We start from the raw sequence: 22,714 nt of genomic DNA on the forward strand, positions 1-22,714 counted from the left end.
GTCTGACTCCTTTCTCTCATACAGCAAACAGCAAACAGCTGGGATGGGCACTTGCAATAAGGATAGATGTAGTGATTCCTGCTCTGAGGATTTTACTGCCTGAAAAAGATAACTTCAGAACACCTGTGAGCTTAATGAGCCTTGCAGAGGTTGGAATGATACAGATGGGGAGTGTGTTTATTTCGCTAAATCTGAAGAAGGTAAACTAGATAAGGCATGTAAAAACACATTTGGATAATCTGTCTTTGCATGAAACAGGTTTGGGTCCAGCAATGGGAGTGCAATTTTTTTCCTGTAAGAACTGCTGATTTGGGAAGAAGAGATTTGGAGGGAAGAAAACAAAAAGGTTATGATTACTGCTATCTGTTCTTAGAGTCTACTCTGCATCATTTAACACCATTCAGAAGAAACAAATCTTGCCATAGTGAAACAGCCTTTTTTCCTGTTTGAACATCATTTTTTCCTTAGTGAGAGAAAAAAAATAGCTTTTACTGTAGATAATATTGATAACTTCTGAAAGGCTGTTTGGTTTGTTTGAGCTTTTTTGTTTGTTTGTTTGTGGGGTTTTTTGTTACTCATGGTAGAAGAAAAAAAAGTGCTTGATTTTAAACCTGTGCTTACTGTATTTTTGCAGACAAATTCAGGAAGCACTTGATATCATTTCTCATAGAGTACCACAGCAATACTCTTTTGGTTTGTGGATTTGAAGAAGGGTCTGCTAATGGTTCCTCCAGGCTGTGAGATGCTTATTCTTAGTGTGCAGCAATTCTCCTGCATTCTCTGTGTTGGTTTCCAGCACAGGAGGTGTGAGGACTTTTAGTTCTCATCTGCACAAGAATATGGAAGCATCTAACTGATAACAGAGAATAAATACCTTCTCAGAAGAGGGGAACTAGCTGTATGACAGTGCTGAAACCAAATATCTTGTATCTGTATTGAGAACAACTGGAGAAGTTACAATGAAAGCTGATGATCTTCAGAAAGGAGCTACTTGTTCTTCAGGTAGCTCTTAAATAGTAGAGGTTGGGGTGAGGTTTACTGGATGGACCAGGCTACCCCAGATCTCACAGGTTTTTACTTGAAAGAAGCATCTTGTGCTGGCCACTTGGAGGGATAACAGAGGTGCTCCTGCTGCATTTCAGGTCTGATCCTTCTTGGCAGCCCTGATGGCAGTGCTCTCCAAAGGTCATGTCCCCTCACCACAGGGACTCTGCTGGCCGGGAAGGAGTTATTGATTAATAACCCTGGAAAACGGGAATGCAGATACACTGGGGAGATTATCAATCTGGCTAGACTAAAGTGCATTTACATTAAGTTTTCTGGCTCTTATGAGTTAATTTTCAGTAAAAGTTAATTTCACAACTTTTTATTTGTGTAGTACAAAAAGGCAAAATTAGGAAATAATGAAAGGAAGTTTCTGTGGAAGAGCCATAAGTGGTTTGTGGGAAGAGAAGAAAGGATTTTCGCTATTTGAGTTCATTGCTTATTTAATCTGTTTAATGTTAATCCAGTGGTGAGTGAACATTTATTCTAAATAGTAACAGCAGTTTTTGCTTTGTGTCATGTTTTGTAAATCAGCAAAATTTGAGAAGAAGAGGAATGAGTAAGGATAGAGTGTGGACAGAGACTTCCATGTGATTTAATGCTGAGCCTTTTCAATTTAGTCCCTTATTAAAGTGTGGAGATAAATTTGTCACAGGCTTTAAACTTACGCTTGTAAGATGAAATATTTTATCTTATTGTGTTGTTACCACTGACCCTTGGCGGCAGGTGTGGGTGACAGATGTGAGGAGTTACCTTATACTGGCTTAGTCTCATGCAGAGAAGAAAGAGGTAAATTCCAATTTTACTTCTGAAGTATTAGCCTATTCCCACATTGCTCACTGATTCTCCTGTGGCTGCCTATCATGCAGCAGGTAGGAAAATGTACATCCTAGCATGCATAAGCCATTCAGAATGGAAATTTTCAAACATACGGTGGGTGGCAGACAGTAAAATTGACAGTTGCTTTCATTGACATAAAGTTCATTTTCTGACAAAAATCCGTGGTGGTTTAGGCCTCCAAGGGTATTATTCATGCTTGCTATTGGGTAGTCTTCAACACTGGGGAAAGCGGGAGGTAAATGTCAAGTACTGAGTTGTCCTCTTACATTTATTTGTGAATTGGGAGTGATGCTACCAACACTAGGCTCCTGTGGATGTGTAATAATGAGCCCGATTTAGTTCTATGGCTGCATTTAAGATGTTATCTAGTGCTTTCATTTAAGGTCTTATCTGGTGCTTTTTTTCCCCTTGGATTTCTTGCAACCTTCCTTTTGTCAGAACAGTTCCTCCCCATGTGCTCCCTGAGCTGTGGTGCTGAAGCCAACAGAGATTGTGGTTCTGTGGTGGAACATGAAGTGCAATTTCTACTGTGTATTAACTGGGCTGGTGTCTGACATGCCAGCATTTCTAAAAATGTGTTACACAATTACAGGAAGTAAGTGACGAGGAGAAAATGATGCCCATTGCTTTTATTTTTCATGGGAGAGGAAGAAACCAAACTTCTAAGGAAAAGAAAGTGGGAACTAACAGCTACAGGATCCTGGAGGTTTAGCTCCCTGAAATTGAAAACTTTTCAAAGCTCCTTTCAGCTTTTCTTGGCTCTGTGTTATTTTGTTCCATAGTGACCCTGACTATGGGGCAGTGGTTAGAACCTGAGATGCATTGAGGCACTAGTTCAGCCTAGGAGGTGTGTGGAACATTAGACAATAGGCTGGTTTTCTTTCCAAGAGGTGTGAATATTCTTTCTTTACAGCATATTTTCCATGCTTTGCTTTGAGGGAGAGCTTTGTGAACATCAACCTGTCTCAGCTTTTCAAGTCTGGGCTTCAAGAACTGATGTATTATGTTCCTAGAGCAAGCCCTAGGAATACTCAAGGAAGCTACCTGATCCTATTGCATTGTCTTTTGTAATTTCCAGAACACAGATTTGACCTTAATAGGATAAGGTACTGTGTGAGAACTGCTTCTTTTTTCTTTTTATTTAAAGACCATTTTCCATTAATTCTCTATTACCTTGCCATTCTTAGTTTAAATCTTAAAGCTGTACTTAAAGTACCAAAGGAGGTTTAGCCACACAATCACCATTTGGCATGGGAAATTGAATGGCTAAGCCCCTGCATGCATGCAGTAGGCTGTACAGTGCTGAGCAGATTGTATAATTGTTCATCATACATTAAGCAACCAATTGCTGATTTATGTACATATGTAGGTTCATCCTTTACCAATTTCCTGTGACTGATAGCTGCCAGGAGATTAAAAGAATAGCCAGTTCCTGTTTCTTTCTCTTCTCTTTATTTTTGTCCTTTAGCAAGAATATTTGTGTGTGTTTGTGTGTGTTTAATAGCATTCATTCCCTAGAGAATAATCTCAGTCTTTGTTTTAGCTGGCCTCCTTCTGAGAGTGTGTTAAATCTGTAGCCAAGATCACAGGCAGCTCTGGGCAAATCATTGGGCTGTTATTAACCTGCCTCCATGGCAACTGCTGCTCACCAGCCTGAGGACAAAAAATGTTTTTATTCTGCTGAGTTGCACAAAAGGTTCTAGTGATGCCTTGCACAAAATGGCCATTGAAAGGGAAGATGCAGTGATGTGTGTTTGCGCTGCACAGTTTCATATTTAAATAGTTTTACACTGTTTCATTGGAAGTGGATATACAGCTGAACAGTGCAGCACTTTGGCCATATGGAAAGTGAAAACTAGCAGAAAATTTGAGCTGAACTTGTTTTTAATGCTACTTATTTTTGTCAGCTTGAGTTCACAGGCTTTCAGCCTGCAGTTGTCATCAGAGCGTTAGCACGTTATTTTGTGAACATGAGCTAGGCAAACATCTTCCTGGGGTTTCAGCTGTACTGTGTGAAGATATTTGCTGACTTAGTGTTGCAGAGAGAGAACATAAAGGTTTCCTGGAAAGCTTTTTAATTGTTTTCAGAAATCCTCTGCTTTGCTTCAGTGCTTCTTTGGGAAGCTTGGTAAGCGTATCTCAGTTCTTGATCAGCTTCAAATTTTAGCTAGTTTTGAAAGCTGCTCTTAGCAGTACAGTTTTAGGCTTAAATGTGTTAAAATTATAAAACTGGCTGTATTGCTTGGGCTAGGCATGGCTTTAAACTGCTCATAAAGAGTGTTCACAGTGGGATCTGGGGGGAGGCCTGGCAGCCCCAGCACTGAGATGAGGTTGCATCCTGCAGTTAGTTACCCTCTGGCAGGAGGCTGTGCAGCTCTGCTGTCAATTTGGGTGCAGAATGACAGTGTATGGATGGATGCTGTCTCTTGGAAACATGCTGGTTTGGGATGCTTCATGTGCTTGCAAGCTGGCTGTGTGCTGTTTCCAGGTGTACCAAAGTCTCTCTGATTCCTGTTTTAGCCTTGGGGTCAAGGTGAGTAGTTCCTGCAGTTCCACATTTGGGCAGTTTTCTCTGTTCAAAATAATGCGGTTGCTTTAGACACCTCTGAGGGTGTCTAAAGCCAAGATACCCTTGGCTTTGTTCTGCACTGAGAAAATGAAGGCCGCTCAAATTATCTGATGCCTTTTTACTTGGACTGCAGAGGAAGACAAAGAGTATGGCCACAAAGACAAAGTGTGTGGCTGCCAGTTGCTGAGAGGTGAGAGGGGGTCTGCCACTGTTACCTTGTGTTTGAGGGTCTGTGGATTAGTGGCAGATACTGTCATGTGTTTGGGTAAGGGATCCAAAAAACTCCTCAGGGCAAAAGTTCTGCCAATGGCCTGGAAAGCTGGGTATTAAACATCAATCCTGGGTCTACACCAGTTCCTAGCTTAGTCAGGCTGCTCCCATTTTCTGAAACCAACAGCTTTCCTTTTGGATCCTGTCAATCTCTTGGTTTTGCTTCCAGCTGTTTTATTTTCTGTCTTTGATGGGATCCTTCACTAAAGCAGTCTGTGGGATCAGCACAATTTAAGTGATCAACCTCTCCACACTAAGCAATGATCAGGTGTTGGGTCTGTGGCTCGAAAGGTGGTTTGTTTTGTGCTGTGACCACAAGTGTGTTGTCTGTTGGGTCAGAGCATGGTTACTTCTGGATAATCTTGCATGGCTAATCCTGCACCAGGTGCATGCATTTCTTGGATTAACTCTGGGAGGTTTGGACCAGATGCTGCGGAAGAGAGCCAGGCTCACATGTGTGGCTGCTCTTGCATGTGAGCTCTCTCAGGCAGATTCCCCAAAGAGGATTGCTCTGCAAGGTTTGTTGTCTGAACTCAGCCCTGGACCTCTGTGATAAAATGAAAGCCAGAGATGATTTCCTCTGATAGCGTTCATTTGGATTTTGTTTGGCCTGTCACTACCGAGCTGCAGTGTTTGCTTATTTGGCAGTATTTTTGTCATGAAGATAGTTCCTATTGAGTGGACTCCAGCTGTGGACTGACTATAAAACCTTCCCAGGCTTGTTTCTGTACAATCAAATCTTGTCTGCAGTTAGTGAAGTAAGTAATTTTGATGGTGATAGCTGCTTAAGCCTGAGTAGGGCATTTGCTAGTGACTCTCTAAAAGAAGAGTTTCTCACTTATGGAATGGGAAATCTTTCAATTATCAGATGCATATTATTCCCCAGTGCCTCACAGAAGTGCCTGCTCTGCAACTCATTCATTAGTGGGAAAGGGAGGGGGATAAAAATAAACTTGCCTTATGTGGTGGCTGGAGACTTGCTGATCTTTGTGAGGAATTTTTTGGGTGGGAAGATGTGATGTCCTCATTTGCCAGCTGTCTCCTTGCCTTCAAATGCTTTGTCCATGCAGCGCCTTGCCATAGCAGCAGTGGCTGTCCTGCGACGCTGGCCGCTCCATTAAGCATTGTCTTAATGGCTTGTGTTCTTTGCAGTTGTATGAAATGCACATTAATGGGGACAGCTTAATGCCATCACCCTGAAGTAGTGAATTGCTATGGATTGCCATTACCATTACAGCGCAGTTAAAAGCTGCGTTTGTTTCCGATTTACATTTCCCAGCTTTGTAAGCAGATGGGTTTTCGGGCCACGCAGTTGGAACAAACCTGGCAATTCAGCTGCAACCTCCTTATTGCAGTGTTCATACAAATAGCAGCTCTGGGGGGGATGTTTTGTTAACTCAGACCAGTTAAACAATGCATTTCACTTGATCGTGATACTGCAAACTGTATTCAGGGATCACTGTAAATCCAGTGTATCCTATAAAAAGCTGGAAATGTACTGTCTATGTAATAGAGCTTCATGCATCTGCCCTTGACAAAAATTGTTACTCTTTGGACTCCATTCAATTGTTCTGTTGTAAAAGTATCTGTATCCCTATAATATCATGTGGATTTATATAAAAAGGTAATTTGGGAGTACTGGGAGAGCGTGGTGTAGTTAAGTTTTGTGGACCTAAATGTATTCATCTTCTAATGAAAGTCCAAAGCATCTCCTGCTCTTCCAAAAGGCTTCCTTGTCTTGAGTAGTTGCCTGTCTAGCTCCCAGAGTGCTGCCAGCATAGGTGCCATTAGTAAAGCTGAAACATGGTGAGCTCTAGATGAGCAGCTGAATTGCAATGGATCACTTTAGACAGTGATTTTTTTGCTTTTTCCATTTCATAGGCTGTCTCATCGATCTCCTCTTGATCCTGTAAAGACAGGAGCACTCAGCCCACTTTCTGGGCTTTGAGTCCATACCAACAGATCTGTAGGTCACTGCTTTAGAGGGTGATGCTGTCTTGTACCACCTATAGATTTTTTGCTTAGCATGTCAATGCCTGGGCCTTTTATTCCCTCTGGCTTTTACCAAGTGGAGGACGAATATTCTTTTCCTCATAATTTGCTTTTTGCTCATGACATTTCTTTTGCTTTCTCTCTTCTGCTTAGGTTGCTTTGAATGTTGCATTAAGTGCCTAGGAGGAGTGCCATATGCTTCACTCGTGGCAACCATTCTCTGCTTCTCGGGGGTAGCGTTGTTTTGTGGCTGCGGCCACGTGGCGCTCACGGGAACCGTGTCTATCCTCGAGCAGCACTTCTCCACGACTGCCAGTGACCATGCTTTGCTGAGTGAAGTGTAAGTATGCCTCCCAGTCCCATTATTCATCATAACACCCTCATGCTAAACAAGCAGAGATGGATTCAAACCTCAGTCTCCATCCCTCAGTTTTAGGTTGCTTGTTTTTGTAACGGCGCTTGGTCATTTACTGGTGTTCACGTGCAAAGAGTCAAAGGGTCCTGGTATCTGCTTATCCTGGGACCAGCACTATGTAATATCTTCAGCAGTATCAGACAGTGGAATGGAGTGCACCCCCAGCTGCTTTGCAGATGGCACCCAAGCTGAGTGATGCAGTTTGCTTACGTGAAGGGAAGGATGGCACCCAGAGGGACCTTGAAAGCCTTGAGGAGTGGGACAGTGTGAGCCTCATGCTGCTCACCAGCAGCAAGTGCAAGGTGCTGCACCTGGTCAGGGCAATGCCCTGTATCAATACATGCTGACACATGAAGGGATTGAGAGCAGCCCTGCCAAGAAGGACTTGGGGGTGGTCTTGGATGAAAAACTGAACTTGAGTAAGAAATGTGCACTAGCAGCCCAGGAAGCCAATTTTATCCTGGGCTGCATCCAAAGCAGTGTGACCAGCAGGGTGAGGGAGGTGTTCCTGCCCCTCTGCTCGGGTCAGACCCCACCTGGAGTGCTGCACCCAGCTCTGGGTGTGCTCAACACAGGAAGGACATGGACCTGTTGGAGTGACTCCAAAGGAGGCCACCAAGATGGTATGGGGGCTGGAGCACCTCTTCTGTGAAGACAGGCTGGGAGCTGGGGCTGTTTAGCCTGGAGAAGAGAAAGCTCTGGGGAGACTTTAGAGCAACCTTCCAACACCTAAAGGGACCTACAAGAGAGCTGAAGAGCAACTTGTAGCAGGGCCTGTTGTAACAGAACAAGGGGTAACAATTTTATTTTAAGAGTAGATTTAGTTTTTGTTGATGACATGCAGTTGTAAGGGATATCAGGAATAACAAAGAAGCATGGTTCTGACCATCCCTCTTCAGAAGAAGCTGGACTAGTAGAGGAGAAAAAGGAGAGAAAAAGTGGAAAGATCTGCAAATGTAGCCTTTGGATATAACCACAGGTGAAATATTTGGGTCATTTATGTTCCCAAGGCTTCTCTGTGAGGTGAGAGGAAGGCCTGGAGTGCTGCCTCAGGTCCCATGTCCAGCAGCCAGCCTGGCCATGTATGGCTGTGATGAGGGGATGAGCACAGTGGGCATGGTTCATACAGGAGTGCACAGGCAGCAAGCCAGACAGGTGATATTGAAGACTCTGATATCAGGGCCCTGTGCAGCACACTTAATTCTTACTTTCTTTTTAATTTCTGTTCTCCCTGATTCCCTATGTGTGCTTGCAGGCATAGACCTGCCAGTTTGCTGCATGCCCTCTGGGCACTGGGGCTGGTCCACAGCACCATTTCAGGGCTTCCCCTGTCCACAGGACCCTCTGTACCCTGACCTGCTCTGGGGCTGCTCCCCACTGGATCCCCCCTTCCAGCACTGCCCACACTCAGTCCCTGGCTGTGGCTGGCAGTGTGTCCCCAGCTCCAGGGCATGAGCCACCAGGGCCCTGCAGTTATACAAAATTAGTGACAAAATGTAAGCAGCTGTTCTTCAGCAGCTGGGTAACAAAACACCCTGTGCTTGCATCAGCTTCCATTTGAGCAAAATAGAAGAAATTGCAAAAGCAGCAGTCACAGGCAGCAAGTTTTATGTTTTGGAGAGTTGTTGACAATGTTTCTTGTCATGTCAGCACCAGCAGCTGGGGAAATGCATAATTCCTACCAGAGCAGCTCAGGGCTCACCACTGTGGAGCCAAGGGGGTGAGAAGGGAGAAGAGGTGTTAGAAAGGGGCAAATCTGAGGCTACAGCAACATTAAAAAAAAAAAAAGAGTTAGTAACACACCCTTTGGAATAGACTTTTGTAACCACTTTTCCTGTTACTGATTTCTGGTAGAATGCATTGGATCTCTCCTGGACTATTAATGATGGTGAAATGATTTCTTCTAGACTCTCTCAAATCCTGAATTATTTTTTTTGTTCCTTACAGCATAGATGTAACAGATTTATCCAGTTATTTTTAATCAGTTTGGAAAACAAAGATAACACTTCCCACATAAAATTTTAAATGAGCAATATCCTATTTTGATACAAGGGTAACATTTAACTATATAAATGGTAGTCATCAATTTTCCTTAAGCTAAAACATTCAGATACTCTTTGGAGATCTATTCCAGCAGCTACTTGGTGGAGAATGGCAAGAATCAGAAAAAATATCTTGAGTAAAGCATACTTATCCTCAGAAAACTGGTAGTGTGGATGTATAAAATTAACCTCTTAGTTCTATGAATAACTTCATCAAAAATAACCATCCCAACAATCAAATTAATTTTAAAAAGTTCCAGAGAAATCGTGCTAATAACAAAAAATGACTTTTGAAGACCTGAAAGGTTGTATGGAAGATCTGGAATTCTGGTCCTCCAAAATAATTAGCTTTGGATACAGAATTTGATTGATAGTATTTAGAAATTATTCTTTTCATCTACCTATTTTAGCTAAAGGAAAAATACTGTTAGAGTGTCATTGCAGATGGTAGATTTTTAAGAAATCAAGAACTTTCTCAAATAAAATCTGAGGGAAGTGCTTATACCATGTGCCCTGAGATGATCTTCCTCTGAGTGGTTCCAGAGTACCTAAAACAGAAGCATTTCCTAAATAACTCTTCCATTAAAAACAACACCAACAAACATTTTGAGACACTCAACACTGCTGTGACTTAAAGCACTGAAACTACCAGCTCACTGGGAACTACTCTTTCAGGCAGTAGGGCAGCCTCGGGAGAAGTCACTGCATGTTTGCTGAGCTTTATATCAAATATAAAATATTGCTGAATTCAGAAATTTTTGCAAACTTAAGTTAATTGGATTTCACAGGTGGAAATGGTGAATTTCAGGGACTGCTTCCTTTCCCTAAGCCAAAGGAATGACCACAGAGCCTGGTAGTTCAGTCAGGGGTGCAGCTCCAGGCTTTGCCACTTCAAAGCCCTGCATTGTCCCTGTCAGCCATTCCCAAGTTAGGAGCAGTAAGAGGAAAAAGGAAAAGCTCCACAGTGGAGGTGTGAAATTGCAGCTGTAACATGGTGAGTAACATCAGTCAGTGCAAGGACTGCAGCACCAACAGGGGATGCTCAGGTGGCTGCAGACTTATGCACATCAGGATTGCTCACCTGGGAAGGGGCACAGTTGTACCAGTGTTTTCCTGCAGTCTGCTTGCTTCAAATGCTGAGGAGCATTGAACTTTGTTTCTAGGAGTTGTCTCTCATTTATTATAATTTGAGAAGACTGACTTTGTTTTTATAGGACTGAAATCTAATTATATTATTTCTTTCTTTTCCATTTTAGAATACAGCTAATGCAGTATGTAATTTATGGCATTGCATCGTTTTTCTTCTTATATGGCATAATCCTTTTGGCGGAAGGTTTTTATACAACAAGTGCTGTGAAGGAGCTGCATGGAGAGTTCAAAACAACAGCCTGTGGCCGCTGCATCAGTGGAATGGTGAGTGGGATCAGGAATGGGAACATCAGTCTTTGCTGCCTAAAACCTGTTGGGTTCAGGTTGATTCCTGGGTTTTGAATAACAGGATGTTGCTGCCTTCTTTGTTTAATTCCTTGTATGTGATCAAGGTCAATCCATGTCTTGGTTCTTATCTCAACTTCCAAGGCTGCTTGGTTAAATCAAAATGCTTCAGATGGGCTGGATGAGGGCTGCCATGGTCTCCCCTGTCATAAAGCTGAACCCACTGGTCTAAAGTAAACTGAGGAGACTGCTAATTTTAAAACACTTAATGTGAGCCAAAATGAAATTCGTGCTTTTCAACATGGAACACTTGAGTGATGCTTAAAGGCAGACTGTAAAATGGCTGTGGTTTGCAGAGCTATTTAAATATCAAACTGTAATGGCTCTGACTTCCATAGTCAATTGTACTTGAGTGTCTGGATCCTTCAACAAACAGTAATGAATGAATGAAGCTTCACAACATCTTTGCACTTGAATCAAGTATTGATTTGCAGATGGCAAAAGGCAGACAGATAGAATAGCGAGGCTTTTTCGCAAAGCCCTGAAGTTACCAGCCATCTTCTCTTCAGCATACTTCTGTGTTAGAACAAAATTATAAGCAAAGTTTAACTAAAAATAAAACTTCAGATTCTCACCCACATTGTCCCCAAGGGCACACTCTGCAAGAACAGCCATAACTATGTTTCTGAGAGAAGATTTCAAAGCTATTACTGAAAATCTGAATTCAAAGCTCGTAGTCATGGAGGAAGCTAAGCAGTATGACAGATCACCCACGGGAAAGTGTGGGTGAAAAGAGAAGAGGCTTTTGATGTGATTGTTGCATTTTAATATACAGTCTATATCCTGAACTTAAAAAATATGTACTTTCAGCTGGTTAAATACAAAAGAGATGCATGTTTATTTTCATGAGAGCTAGCAATTTTCCACTGTGCTGTTGGGCACTTACTGAATCTTTCAAGAGCTAATAAAAATAAGGCATCTGATAATTTCCCAGTTTAGTGGCTATTTGCTCAGTTTTTTTCCCAGCATGTATGGTCTTCACCAAGGAGCAAAATTAGATCTAAAGCGGTATTTTCAAAAGATCCAAAATAAAGTAGAAACATACACATCCATGCATCTCATCAGTGCAGACAATTGCTTGGGCAGTTGAGTAGTTGCAGGCACATGACTGTCAGCTGCTTATACAAATACCAGTGTGACACATGGAAATAGGGCAGAAAAATGTGTTTTCATGTTTGTCCATATTTGTCCGTACAATGAAGGAGAGATTTTACCAGCTGAGGAATGGCTTGGAGCTGTAATAAGCTGCATTAATATTTGGTGGTGACAGGAAAAGTGCCTGTGTGCTGCTGTGTAAAACCTTAGGGCTAGAACAAGATTTGTGAGGACACAAAATGTTTAACAGACTAGTGACTGCAGCTGGGTACAGGCAACAGGCTTTTGGACATACAGTGACCTTTTGCCATTTTGATCAAGAGCTCCTCTACTCCTTCTTTCATTACCTTACTGAGCAAAGTCCTCAAAGGCAGTCCCATCTTGCATATGGTTGCTACAGAAGACAGACTTCCATCTTCCCTGAATTATTTGTGTTGGCACTGAAAATGCAGAATAGCCATTTCCCACAGTTATCACATTAAATGTGAGAGTGAGTATATTTTTTTCCTGGCTATTTTAGGATTTAAAGGCTTTGTGCACTTCCTCTCATGCACACTTCCACATACACATATGCAAACTCATGTTTTATTTGTAATGTATCTACAGAAATCCTTTAACCTTTGGTCCTTCCCAAAATCCAAAGGGAGGATTTTCAATTCTCACACAAAACACACAGGTCTGGTGTATGGTGCTATCTAATATGAAATAGGGTATTCCAGTGGAGTTGTCTATAAATTAAAGTTTACCTGGGGTTTTATGGGCCACAGTTTTGCAAGAACTTCCACCTCCCCACACACCACCTCCCTTGACTGAAACCTAACCAGCTGTTCAGCTTTTGCTCAAATACTTGTAGGATTATTCTGGAAAAAACCTGTGGGGATGCAGACTTCCAGCACTGCAGCATTAGTTCAGTCCTTTGTTCTGGGTCAGGCTGAGAATCCTCCCCCTGAGAGCCTTTCCCATCCTTGCTGTTGTCCTCTGGCACACAAATTTTAAGGTAGTAGGGCTCCAGTGCTTTACTGAAAGTGAAGCCTTTCCAGCCCACTGCAGCTGAGAGAGAACAGCCACAGCTAACAGGGAAAAGAGAGCCCAGAGATGTAACTGCATTCCCCCACCTTCCAAGTGGGATCCAAATCCTGTTCTCACCAGGAGGAGGGAGCTGGGAACTGATGCCAGAGCTACTGTTTCACCATAACACTTTGAAGAGGAGGGAAAAGGGAAGGGAAAAGCAATCAGTGCCACATCTTTTAATCTAACCGAAGAAAATGCGTGTAATGTAGCAGGTTTTTTTTAAAGAGCAAACCCAAACCAGCAAATTTTAGTGGATAAATCCATGATTTTCTAAAGTGAAGTAATTCATTTTCTGCTTGGCAGTGAGTGTGAGACCAATTGAATCCTTCTGATCTACTCTTAACAGTCATGGTATGTTTGCAAAAATAGGTATTTTCAAATGTTACATTCCCAATTGATTTCAATACATCAGGGAGTGTGGGGGAGCTCTGTGAACATTGATTCACTGCATGGTTTGATTTGCAAGTTGTATAGAAATGCTAGTATGTTACAGTTAATTTAAAAAAAAACCCTTAAATTGATTTTTGTTGGAATTTATTGGTTTTAGCCTACAACCAGCATCCCTGCTTAGCTGAGAATCTTGAGAAATCAATGGGCTGCTCTTTCACATGAGGGCAATCTGTTTACTCAAGCAGGCTGATGAAAAAGGAAATGTCTGAATTACTTTCTCTGTAGCACTTAAACTACCAAAGTATTTGTAAGCAATGAGAATACTGATTTTGTGTGCTTGAAAATCAAATGCTTTCTCACTTGAATTCTGAAAGAATGCTTAAGATTACTTTGAAACATTTTGAAGGAAAATTTAAGTAGTCTTTTCAAAGATAAACACAAAGTGTTTGTGTTTTCTCTGCCCAGTTTGTTTTCCTCACCTATGTGCTTGGAGTGGCCTGGCTCGGGGTCTTCGGCTTCTCCGCTGTGCCTGTCTTTATGTTCTATAACATCTGGTCAACTTGTGAAGTCATCAAATCTTTCCAGAGCAATGTGACAGTTCCAGGGGACCAGATCTGCGTGGACATCAGGCAATACGGTACCGCTTCAATCCTGATTGCATCCTTTATCCATCCTCCTCGGTCTGCCTGCAGTAGTTCTGTCTCAGCCTTATCAGATGAATCAAATGCAAAAGCATCTTCTATCTCTGAGTGTGCTATTACTTTTCTAATTAATTCACATTACACTGATCTCTTTCCAGATGCAATCAATTTAACTGAACTGACAAGTCACTTATCTGAAATGATTTTGTAGCAGCTCCAATACTGTAATATTAGATCAGCCCTAAAATAAACTGCTTGGACACAGTGCTGAGAAATAGATAACCTGATTGTAGGTTTTGAACCCATATGCATATATTCTGTTCTTTCAGAAAACTGTTTTACATTTCAAGATGAAGTAAATGTCTGAATGTTGCACTGACAATTACTTTCAGTTAAAAAACCAAAAACGTGCAGTTAAAAGTCTGCCATAACTAATAATGAGTTAATACTGCTTTCTGATGACACACAGAAATCTGAAGGAGCTGGGACAATAATTTAAAATAAGGTCAGGCTTTTCATTTCTTAAGGTGAGTTTTTCCTGAAGTTTATAATTTCAGCTTCCCTTGTGCAGAAGGTCTTATGTCACCATTACCTTTGGCTTCATTCTAGCTAGCATTTTCTCGGAATGTTTCTTTCTTTGGACTAAGTAATTCAAAGCTGAGAAAATGGATTCAAAGTTGAAAAAGTAAGAAAGTTTGGCTTTGCTCTCCTGTCCAGGTAAGTACAGTAGAAGAAATGACACACTAATTTTAAAATCAAGTCTTCAAATCAGTTAAACATATACATTCTATTTTAGCAGCTCACAGCAAAATGAAGACATTTTCTTCAGCAGCAAAGCCCAGGAGTGAAGGGAGATGTGCTCCTCCACCTTCCTGCTTTTCCTGGTTGTTTTGCAGCTGCATTAGTGCTGGATGGGGTTGTACTGTTCCCCTGAGCAGTAAAACCATTTGGGTTTCAGTGTGTGATGGGAGAGAGCAGCTCCCTAACAGACAACATGTGTCACTGAACTTCCCACACATTTTTGGGTGGAAGCAATAGATAAAAGGCTGAAATTGTATGTAGCAGTTGCAGAGAAGAAGCTGACTTGGAAGAAAATCCTGTAAAATTATTTTGAAAGCCATGCCATCCTGAGATCATTTCAATGACCTGCCACATATAGAGTTGCTAATTCCAACCAGCTGGGTTGAAATGCAAAGTTTTATGGGAAAATAAACTGGGTTTCTCTTAATTCAAATAGGTTTTGCTTAAGCTTTACATTTGTTACTGGCCTAAAAGTTTATGTTATTTTAAATCTGCTAGATTCTGTTGACTTTTCAGACTTGCAATCATGTAAGAAAAGTCATTGGGAGTATATGAGGTGCAGCAGACTGAACTTTCTTGTGGCAGTGTTCACTTGATGTTTTTAACTTATTGGAACTAAACCAGAAAAAGATCCTGTAATTTTTCCCTCTAGCTCTGTATTCACACCCTTCCACAGTAGTTTCTGGTTCAAGTGGAACCTCATCTAGTACGTGCTACCCTGAAAGGTGCCAAGTACCTCCGAGGTGCAGATTCTCTCTTCTGTGCTGAGTGGGGGGAGTAGGCAGAGTGTGCAACTCGACCCAAAGTGCAAAAAGCCAACCAACTGCTAGGCTGCCAGATGGGAAAACCACATCTGAGAACATTCCTTAGCAGCATTCCTCAGTGTGAGGAGAAGGCACAACCTGAGGGAGTTGTTTGAATTTCTGCTGCCAGCTCCAAGCTGTTCTGGTCAACGCACGGACACCCAGAATGGGAACACAACTGGCAAGTGGGTGAAAAAGATGAGAAGAAGAGAAAGCCTGTGTTGATTGCTAAAATTAGTGGTTTCTTTTCTGTGGTGTTTCAGGTATTATTCCTTGGAATGCTGTACCTGGCAAAGCCTGTGGCCCAATTTTAGAGAACATCTGCAACACGAATGAGGTACAGAAATGTAACTTGTGTGCAGCTTTTGCCTACAAGTCACTTGGGCTCCATGTAATAATTAACTGATTGATGTTTTTGGAGAGAACTCATGCTAGTAGTATAAAGAGATTGCTTTAATTGTAACAATGAAGTAATTGTTACATCATCCAAAAAAAAAGAAAATTATTTTCACACTTATATTTTCTAAAGCTTTGCTACCATACTAGAAAGACAGTTTTATTATCTTTATTTTCTAGGACACTTGAAGTGCATTTTATACTATTCCTAATGAATTACTTCAATGTTTTAAACATGTTTTTTTCTCTAGTTCTACATGTCTTACCACCTGTTCATTGTGGCTTGTGCTGGAGCTGGTGCCACTGTCATAGCATTGGTGGGTAGTATTTTTTGTTGTTTTATCACTAAAAATGTTAATTTTAGGCTTAAGATGCTTTAAGATTAAATTTTGTATATATTAAAGGTAGTGATACTAGACATGAAGGGGGGTGAGCTGTAATCACCATTATTTGCTGCTGTGGTTTGGTCATCTCAAGTCAGCAGGTCCCCAACTCTTGCTTTAGGAAGTCACCTTAACCCGCCTCCCCCATACTTAGGAAAAAATGATTTGCATGTCCTTTCAAAATCCTACTTCTATCCACTATTTCTGCTTTTATTTCCACTATTTATTTTCATTTTTGTAGTTTATTTGATCAGCTGCTTATAACCTCTTGGTTTCCTTTGCCTGGAGCCAGGCAGATTGGTCCAACCCTGCAGTGCCCGTTCAGGTAGCGGTTCCTATGCCTAACGCTTCCTTTAGTGGCCAGCTTCTAACCCTGTGCCAGCCAAGGCTGCTGTAGCACTCACAACTGGCTGACAAAATGGCCTTAGGGCTTGAGCTGGGTTATCCTCCCCAGAGAAATGGCAGGTTTATTTATTTGCATCTTCACCCTGGAAGGAGCTCAGAGTAACATCTGTTGTAAAAGTATCGAGAGTTGCCCAAGTGGGCTTGAGCCGTCACCTTGTTGTATCTTACTCTCCTGTATTTTGTTCTCTTCCACCAGCTGATCTACATGATGGCTACTACATATAACTATGCTGTTTTGAAGTTTAAGAGTCGGGAAGATTGCTGCACTAAATTCTAAATTGTATAAGCCCAGTAAAAAGCTGCATTGCGTAGCTTGAAATACCACTGACACCCTAGACTAAAAGTCTAGCTTTTGGATTTTGTTACAGTAATTGTAAATAGCTTCAGTAAGCATCGTTTAGCTTATCAGAGTAATGAAATGACTTCTTGTATATGAACTATGATGTGGATGAGATCTGGCTATTTTTTCATGTTGAGAGGATTCAGTTACTGTAGGGGTGTTTATAAAGCATCCTTCTGAAAAAGGGATGTTTTCATTTCAGGTCTCCACTTGATTTCTAACAGTCATCTCAAACAAATACTGGAACAGTTCAGGGTCAGATGCATTAATTTATTCTTTGCCACGAATGCCAAATACAAATGCCCCTAAGCATGCAAAATATATATGGTGTGAAAGAAAGGAATAATAAAGTAGTGCCAGTCTGTGTTGGCAGAGGTTAGAAGCCCAGGTATTATTAATTTGCTTGTATTTCCAAGTGATTCCATGGATGATGAAATCAATTATTTTCTCTTAAGTGCATGCCAAATTATACTCTTTCTCTAAGAAAATAAATCCTTGTCTTAGCTCTGCGTAAAACAATCACATTCTTTCTTTTGGACCCTGAACTAGTAAGAAACAGCATATAAATCGCTTCTGCTCTTGTATGGCTGCACTTTAGTAACTGATTTCTCAGTAGCCAGATCTCAAAATGTAAGTATGACTGCACAGGAAGCAAAACCATGCATAGATCACAGGGACCTTCTCATAGTGTTGGGGGAAAAAAGAAGGAGAAGTGAATCAATGTTTTCAGATTGTAGATGTTTTTGCATGAAGTATGGGTAAAAGAAGTTGGCAAGAGACGAATGCACAAACTAGAAAAACAAACACATAATAATTTAAAAAAGAGAACCGTTTGCTATACACAACTCTTCACCTGAGGTTGGACAATGGAAGTTTAAAATGTAGCTATAAAAATGCAGGATTAAGACTTCTTAACCCAGACATTGCATGCTTTTGCTTAGTTTTGGATTCATGTTTTGATGTTTAATTTTTCGATGTGTTAATGTAGCCTTGTTTGAGTGAATAAAACAGTTCACAGTTTCAGGTTTTCTTCCAGGGGGAGGGTGGAATTCTCATCTGCTTGTTGGGGGAAAAGACCTGCCGGGCTCTGGGCTTGGATATGCATAAGCACCACGACCTTAGAGAGCAGTTCTTCTGAGCACCTCGTAGTTTACAGATTCCGTATACTGCCACGTACAAAACTGTTTGTTCCTGCTTCCCCCCATTCTGCATTTTAATTGACCCGTACAACTCTGTAGCTCATTTTAATACTGTTGTACTAACTTTCTCTAAATTGTGAATAACCAACTGAATTATTAGCATGCCAAATTCTAGAGATCTTTGAAAAATAGCCTCTGTGCTTGTTTTAATAACAGAATGCTTATTAACGTAGAATAACTATTTTTATGGTTGTTGTTTTAAAGAGCGTCTATTAATCTGACTAGCAGCTTGCTTTGCCTCTTGACATGCTCACTCGCCATCATGCTCACCCTTCTCTTCCAGATCCACTTCCTCATGATACTGTCTTCTAACTGGGCCTACTTAAAGGATGCAAGCAAAATGCAGGCCTACCAAGATATCAAAGCAAAAGAAGAGCAGGAGCTTCAGGATATCCAGTCTCGGTCAAAAGAGCAACTCAATTCTTACACATAAATGTTTGCCACAGTAATTCAGCAGAAGAGTTCTGTAGCTCTGACAAATCAGCAAATAGCTGCTCTGCAGTACAGATGTGTGTCTAGCAAACGAAATTAGAGAGAAGTGTAAAAGCTTCACATTCCAGCTCCTGGAAAACTTTTTTAGGGAAATCGTCCCATTGGTAATCTTCCATCCTTTCTAAAAGAGAATGGAGGGTTTATTCCAGGCATTTTAAAAGGCAACACTTTACAAAAAGTGACCAAATTATTCTTCTTTGAGACTTGGTGTTTAACATTTGACTTGTTTTGGAGCATGACGCCCTGCACAAGCCGGTGGCGGGTGCCCCGGCCGAGCAGGCAGTGATCTGTGCAGACCTCAGGCAGTGCAGGGTGTGTGAGTGAGCACTCCCAAAGGAACCCGTGCCCCGCTGGGATTCCTGAGAGAGAGGAGCTCCTGTGTGTGTGTGTGATGGCACAGCTGCAGCAGCTCCCAGGTGGTGCAGGGGGGCTGTTTGGGAGCACCCACACCTGGGCCATGGGAGCAGCTGCACTCCTGTGCCACACACTGCCACATGAGGCATCCCTGTGCTCACCTGAGGGGCGAGCAGATCTCTCAAGTTCTAATCCTTTTATTAACTATTTAACGGAATGTAGACCCCTGGATCTGGATAATGATCCCCTTCTTTGAAAATAAATGTCAGCTTTGCCTTAATATTTATTTTCTATAAATGTTGTAGCATTTATATAGTGGCAGGAGACCATTATCCTACATTTTAACTAAGTGAAAGTGTTACCTTATTAAAATGACACTGATCTGACAATTCCAAATGAGCGGATGAGAAAGTTTGCAGAGTTTTACACATACAATAAAATTTGCAGCCATAAAAATAATACAGGATGTCCACCTTTCTCTATCTTGGTGCTTAGCAAATTTATAGTCAGTGCTTATGTATTTTCCTTTTTACAAATTAATTAGCACACTAAGAAAACGTGGTGTTCAGAAAAAAAAAAAAAACAACAAACAAACTGGTGCCATTTTAAAGTCATTTCCCATAGAAGTCTGCCTTCTAATTAATGTTTTTTTTCAGAAGCATTCAGTGATATCTTGAGTATTAGTGATGGTATATTTGGTGTTTGTTCTATATGATATATATATATATATATAAATGTTGGGGGGGAAAGTAAAAGTACATCATTCATTTGAAAAAAAATTAAACATTCAAGTCATACCCCTGCTAAGCTGACGTGTGGTTTGGTAGTTTTGACTGTTTGCTGAATATACATCAAAGGAAGCACAAATTCCTTCAAATCAGTATTAAGAGAAAAGGCATTTTTGGGGGGGGGGTATTAACATCAAATATAATTTCTTTTGTTAACTATTGAAGTCTAATTTGACAGTTTCAAAAAAGGGGCAAAGTTGATTGATGTAGAGCAAATATGACAAAATAGCCTAGTGTATGTTCTTACCTGTTGCATGAAGGAGACATTTCTACAGCAATGCAGGTGATGTTCTAGCCCAGTGTTTGCATAAGGGTAATAATGGAGGCAGTGTCTTAAAGCCTAATTCTTTTCTAATTCAGTGTAGCTATTACTGGGAGTTTTTGAAGTTTTGTTTAAGTAGTCTAATATTTTTATGTAAAGAGCATTAAATTTTGCTATGTATAAATTTTTGTAACCTAACAGTGAATCAATATTTTCTATCAGTGCCAAGGGCTTCCTGTAGTTACATCCAAGTGTTAAAATAAATATTTGTAGATAATAGACAACACTTGTGTATGCTTATTTGAACCCAGACCTACAGCTACTCCATGGCAGTGCATCTCTAGGCTTTATGTCTCTATCTGAGGTGAAACACGTTCTGTTCCAGAGCTCCCTGCCCTCCTGCATGGGCAGGGCAGCTCTGCAGGTGCAGCTGCAGCAGCAGCTGTGTGCAGCATGCAGTAGTGGTAGTTGTTCCAGGTCAGCATAATGCAACAAGCACTACCCCTTCCCAACATACGAAAATTTTCAGTCACTCGGAAATTCTGTAAAGGACAGAGTGGCTGCAATAGCAAATTAAGCAGTATGCAAAATCAGAGTAACCACCACAGCACATTTTAGCTCCATTTCAAAAAGCAAAGTTTGTATCTGTCACAGTTTTGGTACATCGCATTTAAACATCCAGCGAATTTAAGACAGAACTTTGGTTTTTTGCCCCTAAATTCTGTCAAACTTGGCTTCATGTTCTTGTAGTTAGGTCAAGATGAGCAGCCTCAAATGCAGTGCAAGTTGTAATATATGCTGCCACCCAAACTTACTTCATTGATAAAAACTACTGTATTTTATACTGTAAATAAAGTTTAATGATCTTGCCTATAATCTACCTACAAAATACAAAGCTTAAATAAAGATGAGTTAAATAGCATTTTTATTTTAATCTCTCCGTTCTGGGCTGGTTAATACCAACGAGGTGATACATGAGAGGGGCTGCTTTTGAAAGTGGCTCCTGCCCTTGCTGTGCAGCAGAAGGGACACCTTATTTTGGGTCTGTCACACTCAGTGCTCTGAAGCTGTGTGAGCCAAGTGCCTCCACGGGACACCATTAAATCAGGTGATGATGAGGGAATTTTTTCTTCCTTTCATCCACACTTTGAACCATTTGCAGAAGGGACTGGGGGGCGGGGGTTGGCAAAATTGACAAAATTTAGAGGAATTCAGTGCCAACACAAATCTACCCAAACATACTGATCAGTTTCTGTTCCCTGCTTTGTTCTTTCTCTCACCCTACCCAAGGGCTTCCTCCTGGATTAGTAACACACCAGGACTCCCTGTTTGAAATGAATGACTGAAGTGATGAAACAGATCAAAATCAGCTTTATTAATTTATAATTACACAGCCTGCAGTGTTGGTGCCCTAACATTTATTAAAGGCACAAAACAACTTAAAAAATATCTTTCTCATAATAATAATAATAATAATAATAATAATAAAAATTAAAAAATCAGTAGTTATTGTTCACCAGAAGCTTTCATCCACGTCTCCATGAGAAATGTCTGCAAGACTATATTGATTATAGGAGGGAGGAAAATAAAGTGGTATGAGTTAATGTAGTTTATCTTAAATCTTAAGTTCTGTTTTAAAATGAGTATTAAGAGACTGCCTTTGCTGTTTCAGTGACCTGCTGGCAATAAAACCAACCCTAAATCAGGAGGATTTGGGCCTTCATTAACTGAAAGGCATCACCTCTAAAGGAAAATGAACGTCTGTAGTGCTCACCAAGTGAAAACAACACAACTGGTGCCAATTCAGGAGCAGCAGGGTAGGGTCTGTTATGCTTAACAGCACAGACAATATTGAATCATTACTATGGTTATAGTGAACCTTTATGGGTTTTTTTCCTAATTGCTCCATATTTATTTTTTGCTTATTTTCAATTCTACTGAAAGATTTGGAGGAGGATTGTTTGGTTTTTCTCTCGCAAGTAACTAATCTGTATTTATCAATGCCTAGAGAAAACCAGAGGAAACGCCTGGGTTGTTGTGACTCAGTGCAGGCAGACAAAATCTCTAAATGAAGCATCTTAAAAGTCCACAATGCTACTGAGGAATCAAAGCTAGGAACAGACTATGGTGAGGTGCAGCACAGACAAACCCTTACCCAGGGTGTCGTCACCCAAGAACAATCCCTCAAACTCCAGCTCTCTGTGAAAAATTTGTGAGTGCCACAACTACTGAAACAGATCATAAAGTGCAGCTCTCAGATGTGAGCTACATACAGTGCTTAACTTGCATGTACAAGAATTGGAAGGATCTTCAATTTTTCTGACACAATTGCTTTTGATTAATAATTTATTTGGGTTTCTAAGGAGGCAGATGTTTCTTAACATAATTAATACTAAATCTATTAAAACTATATATTAGTTATATTATTATTATTTGTTAATATGGAGTACTAGAAGTGATTAATACATGAACCTTACCTGTCATCATTTTCAGTAGATAGAAGTCCTTCTGAGGGTGACCCTTCTCTTATTTCTTCTTTTTTTGAATCCTGGTAACCAAGAGGAAAATACACTTTCTCTAACCAGTTGTAATGTCAAAGTGATCTAATAATAGTATCTACATTTTTAA

At 40.8% G+C, this 22,714-nt stretch overlaps 2 protein-coding genes across 9 annotated transcripts in view; one reads left to right on the forward strand and one right to left on the reverse strand.

The window, feature by feature from the left end:
• The window catches only part of GPM6B (glycoprotein M6B), a 106,627-nt gene extending 85,619 nt beyond the window's left edge, over window positions 1–21,008 (forward strand). For 4 of the 6 annotated variants that reach the window (XM_074534683.1, XM_074534684.1, XM_005491793.4 and 1 more), the window contains 6 exons: window positions 6,869–7,055; window positions 10,429–10,585; window positions 13,688–13,859; window positions 15,731–15,804; window positions 16,115–16,180; window positions 18,474–21,008. In XM_074534683.1, the coding sequence (XP_074390784.1) occupies window positions 6,869–7,055; window positions 10,429–10,585; window positions 13,688–13,859; window positions 15,731–15,804; window positions 16,115–16,180; window positions 18,474–18,623 (806 nt within the window). In that variant the 3' untranslated portion in view covers window positions 18,624–21,008. Of the gene's footprint in view, window positions 1–6,868; window positions 7,056–10,428; window positions 10,586–13,687; window positions 13,860–15,730; window positions 15,805–16,114; window positions 16,181–16,847; window positions 18,012–18,473 lie in introns of those variants that run through there. The other 2 variants (XM_005491794.4, XM_005491796.4) reach the window with 1 other exon arrangement.
• The window catches only part of OFD1 (OFD1 centriole and centriolar satellite protein), a 31,516-nt gene continuing 28,744 nt past the window's right edge, over window positions 19,943–22,714 (reverse strand). For all 3 annotated transcript variants that reach the window (XM_074534678.1, XM_005491792.4, XM_074534679.1), the window contains 2 exons: window positions 22,564–22,634; window positions 19,943–21,645 (listed from right to left, as the gene is read on the reverse strand). In XM_074534678.1, coding sequence (XP_074390779.1) covers window positions 21,600–21,645; window positions 22,564–22,634 — 117 coding nt within the window. In that variant the 3' untranslated portion in view covers window positions 19,943–21,599. The remainder of the gene's footprint in view (window positions 21,646–22,563; window positions 22,635–22,714) is intronic.

Source organism: Zonotrichia albicollis, chromosome 2, assembly GCF_047830755.1.
Source record: "Zonotrichia albicollis isolate bZonAlb1 chromosome 2, bZonAlb1.hap1, whole genome shotgun sequence".
Taxonomy (NCBI): domain Eukaryota; kingdom Metazoa; phylum Chordata; class Aves; order Passeriformes; family Passerellidae; genus Zonotrichia; species Zonotrichia albicollis.